This window comes from Homalodisca vitripennis, chromosome X (genome assembly GCF_021130785.1).
Source record: "Homalodisca vitripennis isolate AUS2020 chromosome X, UT_GWSS_2.1, whole genome shotgun sequence".
NCBI classification, from domain to species: Eukaryota; Metazoa; Arthropoda; class Insecta; order Hemiptera; family Cicadellidae; genus Homalodisca; species Homalodisca vitripennis.
Window position 1 is genome coordinate 27,500,729 of NC_060215.1, and position 12,727 is coordinate 27,513,455.

At 33.9% G+C, this 12,727-nt stretch overlaps 1 protein-coding gene across 4 annotated transcripts in view; it reads left to right on the forward strand.

Annotated features, from left to right (window-relative positions):
* LOC124368832 (eukaryotic translation initiation factor 4E transporter-like) overlaps nt 1–12,727 on the forward strand; it is a 99,355-nt gene that overhangs the window by 52,130 nt on the left and 34,498 nt on the right. For all 4 annotated transcript variants that reach the window (XM_046826248.1, XM_046826249.1, XM_046826246.1 and 1 more), the window contains 5 exons: nt 3,926–4,030; nt 4,770–4,878; nt 9,631–9,787; nt 10,215–10,359; nt 12,173–12,364. In XM_046826248.1, the coding sequence (XP_046682204.1) occupies nt 3,926–4,030; nt 4,770–4,878; nt 9,631–9,787; nt 10,215–10,359; nt 12,173–12,364 (708 nt within the window). The remainder of the gene's footprint in view (nt 1–3,925; nt 4,031–4,769; nt 4,879–9,630; nt 9,788–10,214; nt 10,360–12,172; nt 12,365–12,727) is intronic.

The following is a 12,727-nucleotide window of genomic DNA, read 5'->3' on the forward strand; positions in this document are numbered from 1 at the left end:
TTTTTTGCTCACTTTGTTATTAAAAGAGGCCTAACCTAATTAAAAGTGTAAGACAATATTACCAGAATTAACATTTTTAATTTATGAATACAATCAGTCACTTATTATAAATTCAAGTCCCATTTTGAATGTTGTCGTATAACACAATTTCTTGGGACATATATTTTATTTAGGCTATATGCTTAAAACGGTAGTTGCAGCCATTTACTCATGCACGACCTCCCACGTACAGTAAATGGTACATCAGACTGTACTGTACTTACGTGTTTTATAGAGACTTATATGCAGGTTATTTATAAATTGGATAATTCTGAGAGACAGTAATTTAAATTAATCAGAATTTTTTTAAAAAGGTTCCCATTGAAGGAAAATTACGAATAATTAAAAAAAGTAAGCGTGAACAAATTGCCTTCGTATGGTCTCTTCTGTCCAGGGATCCTTCACAATTTTATAAACCGTAACCCGCGAAAGGATCAAATGAAATATTTTCAGGCGTTCTGAAGAATTCTTTTATTTCACAATCTGATTACCCTGATCTAATTGTGCTTTCTATATTTAGCAACTTTTTGTATTTAAAACTAGTAGTACTTGAAACTAGTGTGATGTGAGTGAGTGGGGGAAGTTGGGCGATTCGTGAGAAGTTAATTTGCATCTAACAGTGTGAAGTACCATATGAGTGCAGTGTTAGGACCAATCTAATGGCGCGACCTACCGCATTACTGTATAAATAGTTTGTGTGCTTGATTAATTTTAGATTTTATTTGTGTTTGTGAATGAATAGTAGGCTATGAAGTTTTGTTAAATAGTTTTATTCTAGGATGAGAACATATGTTAGTGGTTGGAAGAACATAAAATGTTACTGTTAAAAGTGAGATAATGAGTCCCGACTTGGACCATAATTCTCACCATCGTGAAGAAGGCACAAACACGGAGCAGTCTGACAACAGTTTTTTCGGGAAGAAGCTACGAACGAAGGCACATCCTCGCAAATTCTTCAGGGCGCTGATACTAAGTTGCCTGGAACTTCTCAGTAGAGGGACCATTAGAAATATTCACAAGTTAGTAAGAGGAAACATTAGTAAAACCCTGCCTGTTAAGAGAAGGTTAACACTTCTGGGTATTGTCCTGTAGCATACATGGTGATAGCCACATGGAGTTTTAGTTCCAAAATAAGAATTTTATTTGGGCAGTTCTGTTGTAAGTGGACGTGTAAAGCGAAGTGTTATTTTTTGAACAAGTGGTTATGGGCTCTGAAGATCCTATATAAGTGTCATGACCATTGCAATTTCAAATAACATTAATAACGGAGAGGGCGAACCTTACGTTCACAAAGTTGAATTAGTTTTTAAATCATTGCAATGTAGGCCTATGTGTCTTATTATTGGAAACATACAGTATAGATTTGATCTATGATTAAATCATGAAATTTACATAAGTATTTTAGGTGTTAATAAAAAATGAAGGGCCTAGCCCTAAATTACTCACGTATAAGAATCTTGCACGTTTTCCACTTGTCTATATTTCTCCATACAAAACATGAGCTTTCGACCTTAAGAGGCAATAAGGCAGTTTGTAAGTCTAGCATTAAGCTACTATGGACATATGTACTGTTTTACCAAAGTCTGTCATGCACTCTGAACGAACCCCTACTGGAAGGCGATAAAAGTGATCTGACTCAAAATTCGTTAAATGTCAAGTAGTAATTTGCGTTTTGAAAAGTATTGCTTCGGAAAAGTACCGATCAGAAATGCTCCTGGCCATTAGTGCGGGCTTCGTGACACCTCTGGTGACACCCCGCACTTCTGGTGGAAGAAAAATACATCCTTCGAGATAGTACCTAAATTCAAGCTCAGATCATATGAGCGTGTGTAAAGGTTAACTTTTCTTGTTTACATAAGCATGTATTTAACTAATTATTTTGCATAATAACACTTAGTGGATGGGGACAGAGTATAATGGTGGCCTAAGTGTAATACCTAAGAACCAATCTGCCTTTACAGACACTAAAATACACCAGATTTAGAGTGTAAGATTATTACCACAGTGCCAGATTATAGTGGGCCTGCTGTTTGTTTATTCCCTCTGGAAATTTACTCAAAGGCAATCATGTTGTCTTTGAAATGGATGTTTTTAATATAGAGCCTATTTGACATTTACCTAGTCTGTGCAAGTAAGAAAATGAAACAGATACTGTTGAAATTTTTCTTATTTAACAAAAACCTGTCACAGTTACATACATACAGAGTGTTCACAATTTTAAGGCCCAGAATTAAAGTAATTATATCAATATTTTTATATTAAATCATTTTGTTTAAGGCAAAACATTTTCTAACTTTCTTCCTGTAATATTATTCATCTTGTATTACCAGACTAAAGTTGTATACAAAATTAAAATAAAATGTCCATATAACTTTTAACAAATGTATATTATAGGCTATAAATTCACAATGTAATATTATCTGGAGGCCACTATTTTTTTGAAGTTTTCCTTACAAGAGACCTAAAAAACTTCATTATTAGAAAAAACCATCTTTATTTAACTTGTTTTATAAATTAGATGTCATTAAGGCAATTGGTTCTTGTTTTCTATCTCCCAAAATAAAGCAATGTCAGCGAGAAGAAGGCTACTCTGGTCCTATGTACTATTTATCAGAGGCTATATAAGTAAGTAATGAAATATGTACATATTATAAATATAAAAAGTTAATGAGCGCTCACATGATCTGAGTTTGAATTAGGTACTATCTCGAAGGATATTTTTTTCTTTCCTAGAAGTACGGGGTGGTGCCGAACCACAGAAGTCCGCACTGATGGAGGGAACTTCGAATCGGTACTTACCATAATAATCTGAAATCGGACTCTTGTGAAAAAAACCTCCCGAGATAGGGCACAGATTCAAGCTCAGATCACGTGAGCACTCGTAAAGGTTATCTTTAATTTTGGTATTACTAGTAACATATTTATGATAACCTATTTATATCGCATAATAACAAGTAGTAGATAGGGACAGAGTGGTAAGAAAAACTTCCAAAAATGGTAGCCTCCAGATAAAACCAAATTACCAAAAATTCTTCAACAAATAGTGGTCTGTGGGTAATACTTTGGTATATATTATTACAAAGTGTATTGTAATAGATATAATAACTATTCATATTTTCTATTTATGATTTCATCTCACTTTTTTAATAAGTAAGAATAAAAGAAGAAATTTTACATAAACAATTTTTTAAGGTGTAATTTTTTTGTTTTCAGTAGATTATTGTGAATTTATATTGTATATTGGTAGAGGTTAATACGTATGTGGATTGCAAAATGAGTGACAATATTTTCAGGAGACATACATACATTGTTAAATATTAAACAAATTACCTTTATATTCAATGTTATAGACAATTATAACCTACAAATATTCAAAAACATTTGTTTGTATTTTCTAGTAGTTTTAAAGTACTTAAATCCAAAAGAAAAAGGAAAGTGTCTCATCATTTATCATGTTGGGCTAAAAGAAGGATTTGAAAAAGAAACAAAGTGGATTTTTCAAACCAAAACTATAAAACAAGAAATGTATGAGGTAATGTTATTTCCATTAGTGAAGCGGTGTGTGGCAACGTAGACGACGTACCATGCTACTATTGGCGGGACCACAACACTGTACAAAACTAATTTTTTATTCGTTACCAATATGCTACTACTCCTGTACTCATTTCCACAAGGCATTGCTTTACCCACTATTTATGCATGCACGAAACACTGCAAAAATATATTTGATTTTTCCAATTTAACTTTGTTCCGTCTCTTTCCTCACTTCTGCTTCCCCCCTCCCCCAAGTTTTTTCACTGTATCCTGTCACCTAGTTCACCTGATAAAAATTGTATATATTTGTAATTCAAGTTGGGGCTCCTATATAACTTAAGTGGGTGTGCAGGTGGTCCTACCTCTCAGCATGATACTATTGAGCTGCATGGGTTTGATGGACCCGTAGAAGAAAAACCATCAACTTCCAAGAAACAGACGAAAACCAACAAAAGCAGTAAGTTCATTTTGTTGTTTTCAGGATTTTGCTTTTCATTGATAAATATATTTCAAGAAAAATTCATTTATCTATTGGTACTTTTTGCTAGAAGTAGTTAAAAAATTACATGTGCTACAAAATTGTGTACACTTTTTTTCTGCAGTTATGAAAAAAGTCTGTACGATTGCAAGAGTTTAATGAATTATGTTATTTTATCACTCAGTAAATATTTGTAATGTTTTTAGTACCAAAATATTCACAGTACAGTACTCATTCTTTTATTGTAGACATACATGCTTTTAGTTATTTGTTTCCGATAATATAAAATTGTATGTACAATAATGCAAAAGAAAGTAAAATATCAATGATTTATCATTAATTTAGTAAGCACATCTGAATAGAGACCACTTTTTCGTTAGGAAAAATTTTGAAGTTAAAGCTGTTAAAGTATTACACGAAATAATTATTTCTATCACTAGTATTTTGATGTAAACATGTAGTAGGGATTAAACAGGAGTAATAAATTTGCACTGTTACACATATTACCATGTTACTTGATCTGTGTTTACAAAATTTAGAAGCTGGAGATAAGCAGCCTCGCTGCGTATTATTGATGCACCTGTGTATACCTACGCAGAGTGTGCGTAACACTTAAGTCTTGACTATTTTGATAGATTTCAAGACTTGTGCTTCATTTGGTTACTTTTCTAAAATAGTTAATGTAGTGTATTATTGTTAACAAGACTCTATTCTACAGATTCGAAGAACAGCCGGAAAGTAGCGGAGACATTGAACAAAAATGAACCACCAAGTGGCAAAAGAAACTTAAGTCGAAAATCGTCTCCAGAAGTTGCAGAGACCAAGAGGTAAGCGTAGTAGGTGAATTTTAGGGTGTTACGTGTATATAAATCAACTATAAATTTATGGTGAACTGTAAACCCCAGTTTTTAAGTGATATTATATGGAAATCAACCTCTTAAAAAGAAGTGTAATGGTTAACTTACATACATACACCAATGGTTTATTAGTAATTAATTTTACTGCAAAGTGAACATTTTCTGTTAAATTGAAAAAAAATGTTGTTGCCTACTATTGAACAAACTCAAAAGTTAATAAATTTCACCTCAATTTATCTTTTGTTATTTTAAATGATTATTTATATAATTACATAGTATCATTGAATTTTCGTATATTATTAAAATTCAAGGCATATCCAGAAGTAAGTGTACTGAGACTTTCATAGCTGGAAAGTTTTGTTTTCGACATGTTGGCTACACTGCCATGTAGCCTGATTCCTCTCCTCCGCATTGAGATTGGTTCGAGTCCAGTGCGGTGAGAACTGTCGATGTGACAATATGTTTCATAAAAATGGCATTCCGATCTCCTGCCAAGTGCAAAATACGCTGTCATCCGTAATCTCATTTGGAAGGGAAAATATCTAGTTGAGTTTTATAATTAGGTAAAAACTGCATATGGTGATAAAGCTATGAGTCATACAAGTGTGTTTAAGTGGTGTAGCAAATTTATAAACAATCGTACATATGCGCATGATTATCAGGGTAGCGGAAGATCTTCAGTTGTGACTGAAATTCTGGAAAAATTGAAAATGCGCTCCGCAACGATCACAGATTGGCTGTAAATGAACTTTCTGTAATATTTCCACAAATCTTCAGATCTCTACTACACAATACCATCACAAATACCCTTGAATATCGGAAAAGGTCAGCTAGGTGTGTCCCAAAACAGTTGACAAGACCAAAACAAATAGAATTGAGAGGAAGTCGGGCAAGAGTTTTAGAGACGTTACAAACTCCATAGAGATAAAATTTTCCACTCAATTGTTTGGAATCATGCAGTTTTTTACTCATTATAAACCTCAACCAGAGTTTTTTCCCTTCCAAACGAGATAACGGATAAAACTGTGTATTATGCATGGATTAAAATCTTTCATGAAATGGATTGTCGCGTGATCAGTTCTCAATGTACTGATGTCAAATCAGTCTCGGTGTGGAGAGGAGGAATCATACTACTGCCGTGTAGTCAACACATCCTTTCCAGCTGTGAGAGCCTCGGTACACTACTTTGTGGATTTGTCTGATATTAATTTTATTTTTCATCTTTGGTATAAACGTTGTCTTTCTGATAAGTAATTAACATTTTAACATTTGAAAGTAAAATTCATTATTTAAGGGAAAATGCAATTATAACAAGGAATAATAATAGGATATATAAAAATTTCATTATGATTTTGGCTTATATTTTTGTATTGATTTTGAATACAGTTCTGATTTTGTTTTACTAATATACTATACCCCTTTTTTAATTTCAAGTATTTGCTCCAACACAATATCTGACGTTATCTAAATTAACAAACATTTACTTATTATAAAAAAAATTTTCGGTTATGTTGGTTACTAAATTTTGTTTATAGTTATATTCGTTTTTGAGAGAACTAGAACTGAGAACTATGTGAACTATAACTGCACTAAGGGGAAGGTGAAATGGAGCTTAACTCAATATTCAAACTGAGAACTGTTTAAAAATCAAAATAAAAACAAAACACGATTTTTTAATAAGTGAAGTGAATTTGAACAATTTAATTATTTGTTCAGTTTTGATTGGTTTTTTGCTTGTTGAGCAAATAGTTTTTTTTCCTTTTAATTTGTTCATTGTGCATGACAACTGTACTAAAATTATAAAATTACCACGACAAGCACTCATGTCATCATAAAGATAAAAACACATTATCAATTTTATAATACAGGCAGAGGAAAAGTGCTCTGCACAAACCTGGAACTCGGTGTAGACTGATGGCCCTCTTGTAGTTGGAGTGGGGTTCTTATCATTCTATTGATCTTTCCTTATCTCCTCTATTGGTATAGACCAATTTAAACTGAACGTTTTCCTTCTTCAATATTAATACAGAGCGTTTCAAAAAGGACTTTACAACTTTGAAAATTCATATAACTTATTAAACAAGGTACAGAGCTGGTTTTGGTGGTATTTTAAAGGAAAAAACTTCAAGTTTTTTTTACCTTAAACTAAAGATGTTCTATGTGGCTTCCGTTGGTTATTCTGCAGACATCCCATCGGTAGTCGATTTCTTCCCAGACTCGCACTAGCATTTCAGGTGTAACTTGCTCAGCAGCAGCGTAAATTCTTGCTCTAAGTTCAGGTAGAGTGGCCGGCAAAGGAGGTACGTACACCATATCTTTTATGAAACCCCAAAAGAAAAATCTAGCGGTGTCAGGTCTGGGGAACGGGGGGGGCCAAGCAATTGGCGCATCATGGCCTGGGAAGCGGTCATTTAGAAAATCCCGGACGTCAGTCAGATAGTGTGTTGGTGCGTCATCTTGCATAAAGAAAACATTTCGTTCTCTGTCATCCTCATCGATCTGTGGTATTAAAAATTGTTGCAACATATCAAAGACACTATACCATTGATGGTTCTCTCTTGGAAAAAAAAGGAGCTGTACACTTTCCTCTTGCTCAACGCACAAAAAACGTTCACTTTAGGGCTATCACGAAAATGTTGTAATGTTTCATGTGGATTTTTGCTGCCCCAAACCCTACAGTTATGTGTGTTTACCTTGCCACTTAAGTGAAGTGGATTCGTCAGAAAAGATTATGTTGTCCAAGAAATGTTCATCATCATCCACTCGATTTAACATATCCACACAGAAGTTCCTACGGGCAATCTTATCAGTGCCTTTAATTGCTTGTAAAAGCGAATATCGGTATGGTTTCAAGTGCAAACGTTTTCTTAACACACGCCAAACCGTCGTATATGGTACTTGCAGCTCACGAGATGCATGCCGGGTCGATTTCGTAAGGCTATTTACAAAACATTGTCTCACTTGCTCAACGACTTCGTCAGATGTGCTTAGACGACCTGAGGATTTTTTATGTTTCACTGAGCACCTTGTTTCTACAAAACAACTATGCCACTCATAAATTGTAGGCCTACCAGGAGGATCATTAGCGTACTCGGTACGAAAATTACACTGAACTGTTGTCGCAGACTTCGATTCTTCAAACCAAAACATACAACTAGCACGCTCCGGTCCAGTGAAGGCAGCCATGTTTAACGTAACTGTCACTGGCGCTTGTGCGGCGCGATTAGGCACTAGCGGACTACACAAGTCAAAACTTGAACTGTTTTCCTTTAAAACAACACCAAAACCAGCTCTGTACCTTGTTTAATAAAATTTATATGAATTTTCAAAGTTGTAAAGTCCTTTTTGAAACGCCCTGTATATAACTTTACTACATCAACATTCATTCTACTTCTCATTGCACCATGTCATTGATTGATCGATATTACATCGTGTCCACTTGACACCTTCATACTTACCGTATTCTTGCTGTAATCAGACTCAGTTCTGTTGTCGAAGTCTGATATGTGATATACCACCTATACTAAGATAGTAATGAATCTTGCCAACCTGTTTATTGATTGTTACAGTGTTTCAAATAGTTCCTGTACAACCCCAACAATGTACATTTCCAATTTTTACTATTTCAATTTAAAATGACTGTAGTTCTACACACGTAGAGTTGATAAACAGAAAATTAGGATTAAAAGACGTGTAGTGCTAGTAGAATATCACTAAGAATGAAGAATTTAAACCAGAGTATATCTAAAAAATACTATTTACACACAAAAAAAACCATTTTAAGTATTTACGAGTTATCTTATGGTTAACCCATTGCGGATCGTATTGTTTTGGCGCGCGGGCACGAATTATTACGGTCAGCGGCCGAACGAACAACAATGGTGCGCCACATCATATCGCTCGCTATTGTATACTCACTTCATGTCTACGTTGGACTGGATTCCGGTTTATAAAAATATCTCCATCTATATTCTTAAAAACAAAATAATTAAATACAATATATTGTTTATGAACTATTGTAATATATATCTCTAATAAATATCGATCAAGTCAAGACGATCGTAAGTTTTCCATTTCGATCAGCTCACATTATGACACGCAAATTATACCATAAAATGTAACACTAGTTACTATTATAATAACAGCTGAGGAAAACAACCAATCAGAAGCACTAAAAATCAGAGGGTAAACTCGTATGAATGATTTTTCAACTTCGGCATACAACTGCAATCTGTAGGATTTTTACAAAACTTTTGAAAACTCTGAACGTAGACCGTTGTTAACACTCTTAGTTGACAAGTAAAGATCATCGCTCAATCTGTCACACAATATAATAAAACTATTTGGAGGGAAACTTAAAAGCAGACCGCTTTTGCGACCTGAGCTCATCATCGTTAGGCCCGGCCGCTCCAATGGGTTAATCCAGAAGCTCTGGTACAAAATTGTAGTGTACTTTCATAAAAAGTAACATTAACAATATGCATGTAGACTTTATTGCTGTTTTCGACAATGTCGAACCTAACAAATTAATTATAACTGTTTTGTAGAAATTGCTGTATTCTGTTTAGTATTTAACAGAAATAAGTTCTCTCTACAGTTAATGAGTAATTAAGATGTATCTCAATTTAATACAGAAATTACCAAATCAAGTATTCAACTCAGTGGTTAGTGCTTAATGTTAGTATGGTCAACTACTATATCCATTTGTTTTTAAATGTTTAGATCCTCTTCTTCACCCATCGCAGACACACCAGCTGAGTCGGTAAGTCAAGATGACACACAAGGCGAGACAACTACCGAGAAAAGTTCAAGTGAGCCTGATTGTATCTTCAATTTTGAAGATTTCTTAAATTTTGACTCTTTTCCTCCCCTTCTCTCGGTGAGTACATGAACGGTCCAGTTTTATAGAGCATAACTAGTTATACGTCTCTTTCCTTCTGTACTCTGTTCCTCTTTTCTACCGTATGTCCACTTTGTTCTCGTTTTATATTTCCGTTGATGTTTTTTCACAGAGTAAGAAAGTATTGTGGTTTTGTAAATAATTTGACTTAAAGTTTGCATGTTTATGTAGTTTTAAAATGGTCAACATAATACAGTGTTTTTTACCGGAAAACTGAGAATTTAAAAGAAGGTTTTCAGTGACCATCCTGGTGTAGCATTGAAACTGGGCTGATTTCAGGGGCGGAAAGAAGTTTTTTGGGGAGGTTTACAAGTATTTGGTGCTACCTTTTGTTATTGAATGCATCAACGCGTAGACACTCAGTATTAGATTAAATATTTAGTCAATAATCAGGTAATTATTACAGATGGCCAATGGTTGTGCGGACGAAAGAGGGAGTGGGTCAAGGTTCAGCCAATTCTTCCGGCGCGATAGTCCGTCGCCTCCGCAAAACACACAAGATAGCCAACATTCTTCAGCCCACGATGAGATGTTTAATTCAATGATTAACGGTTTGTCTAACAATTATATACTACTTAGGCTAGATTTAGCTAGTTACTAAAGACATTTGATTAATCGAATTAATTTTTTTTAATGTTAGTAGCGCTTGTGAAAACATTTGAAGAGATAAAGAAAATAACAGTATCAGTCCATTTTTTTGGTTTTGGTTTACTAGATTAATACTGTAATATAAGTAGTATTCTAGAAAAATTACATTTGGAATAATTGAGCTCAGTCCAAACATAAAAATTTAAAGTGATATAAAAAGAACACAAATGGTTCAGTAAATTTAGTTTCTAGTGTGTTTTATTCTTCATTAATTGATTTCTCAGAAACAAATTTTAAAATGGACACAAATGGCTCAGTAAATTTAGTTTCTAGTGTGTTTTATTCTTCATTAATTGATTTCTCAGAAACAAATTTTAAAATGGACTGAAACTGTGTTCTTCTTGGTCTCTCCTTTGTTAGACCATTAACATTCATAAAATTACTAAAGCTAGAAAACAAATTTTATAAAAATAAATATTTGAAGTTTCTTCACCATGAGTGTCTTCAGGGCTGACATGATATGTGGAGTTTCTCAGGTGCCTCACAGTTTGTTTATGTTGTGTAGATGATGGATAGTTTACACCATGAAAACTCTCCTGCACATTTGACCATGATAGTGCGTGAGTTTCCGGTCACAAACTAACTCTACACTAGACTGTCCACCTTACTAACTAAATCCTTTGACTTTATTGGTTGCCGAAATGTGAAACCGTTATGCAGGTCTATATGCGTTCTGGGATGTTGTGGAAGCCATTAAATTCGAAACTACAAAACAGTGTAAATTATAACTCCAGGAGGCTCCCAAGGAATTTTTTAAACCATATGAAAGAGTGGGAGTAATGTGCAGCTTCGGATGGAATATTTTGAAAATGACATAATTTATCTATATATATAAAAATGAAACTGTTCGTGTGTAACAGCATCACTCACAAACGGCTGGACGGATTCGCCTAATTTTTTTTTTAAATTTGTTCGTCTTGATCTGTAGAAGGTTATAGGATACTTTTTATCCCTTTCCCGATTCAGGATTCCGCCCCACTGGTTACAGAAATACCCGTAAGAAATGCATTGCAGCAAACATATGTTATTAAGTGAAAGAGTCTTTTCAAATTTTTTAATCAGCTGTTCTTTGTAAACATATATAATGCGACAAAAAATTGTTGTTATTTTTGACAGTAACTAAGTAAACATAAATATTTTTGACGTTTCTATGTAAACAAACATTTTTTGACATTTACAACGTGTCACAAATGTCAAATTTTTGATAAACGTGATTTGATATTTTTTTTTACAATTTCCAAGAACAGTGTTATTTTCCATCAGTAAAAGGTTTTAAAAAAATAGGCAAGTATTTTTGTTTTCTCATGTAAATATTCTTTGAAGAATGTTTTTCTCAACATTTTTTTTTACAGAATTCCTTTGAGCAGTTTTTTGACGAATTTTATTGGAAATTTTTAGTGGCTCTTAAAATCAGGATTAAAAGGCGTGAAATAAATGCCCATTTGTGAATAAATTAATTGGAAAAACGTATAATAAAATTAGTATTTCTTTTCGATGCTTGATTGATGTAGCCCTCTCTACTGCCACGCGAGCGGAGCCGCGGGTTTAGGCTAGTTTCCTATAAATTTGGGTGACTTGGGTTTTCATGGTATCAGATTGTTTTCATGTTATCTTCTTTTGTCATATAAATTAAGTATGTGTATAGAGATGTATTTAGAAATTAAAAAATAAAGTCCTTTCATTCATACATGACTAAATTTTTTTTTATTGATGCAGAAATTACTAGTGGAAATATTACAATACCTCCAGATGGTGAAGCATATTTTGCACCCATATCACCAGCTGCGCCCAGTCTGAAGGAGGACCCGAACAAAGGACCATCAGCCAGCCTTCTTGAAATGCTTCAGAGAGGCAATCAGGGTTTTCAAGGTCGAAAGATCACAAAGAAACCGTCGCTGAAAGACCTCGGTAAGTTGTGAAGACAGACCCACAGGCAAGCTGTGTCCTTATACACTGTATCTTCGGATACCAGTGTATATATTAACATAGAAAAAATCTGCATAAAAAAACTAGTTTCCTTTTATTTGAATTGTTCTGTGCTCAGTATAGTACATGGCATTACAGATCATATTAAGGTAAAACCAGTGTGGTGTAGCAACTACTGTTTCAGAGTTTAGGGGAGAACATAAAAATAACATATTTATATTTATTTTTTACCAGTGCCATGAGTTTTATTTAGTTTGAGTCTTTTTGGGTAATGTGCAGTTTGAAAAAGTATCAGTTATTTTTAATGTAATATTTGAGATATTTTTGAGATAGAGATAAAATTTG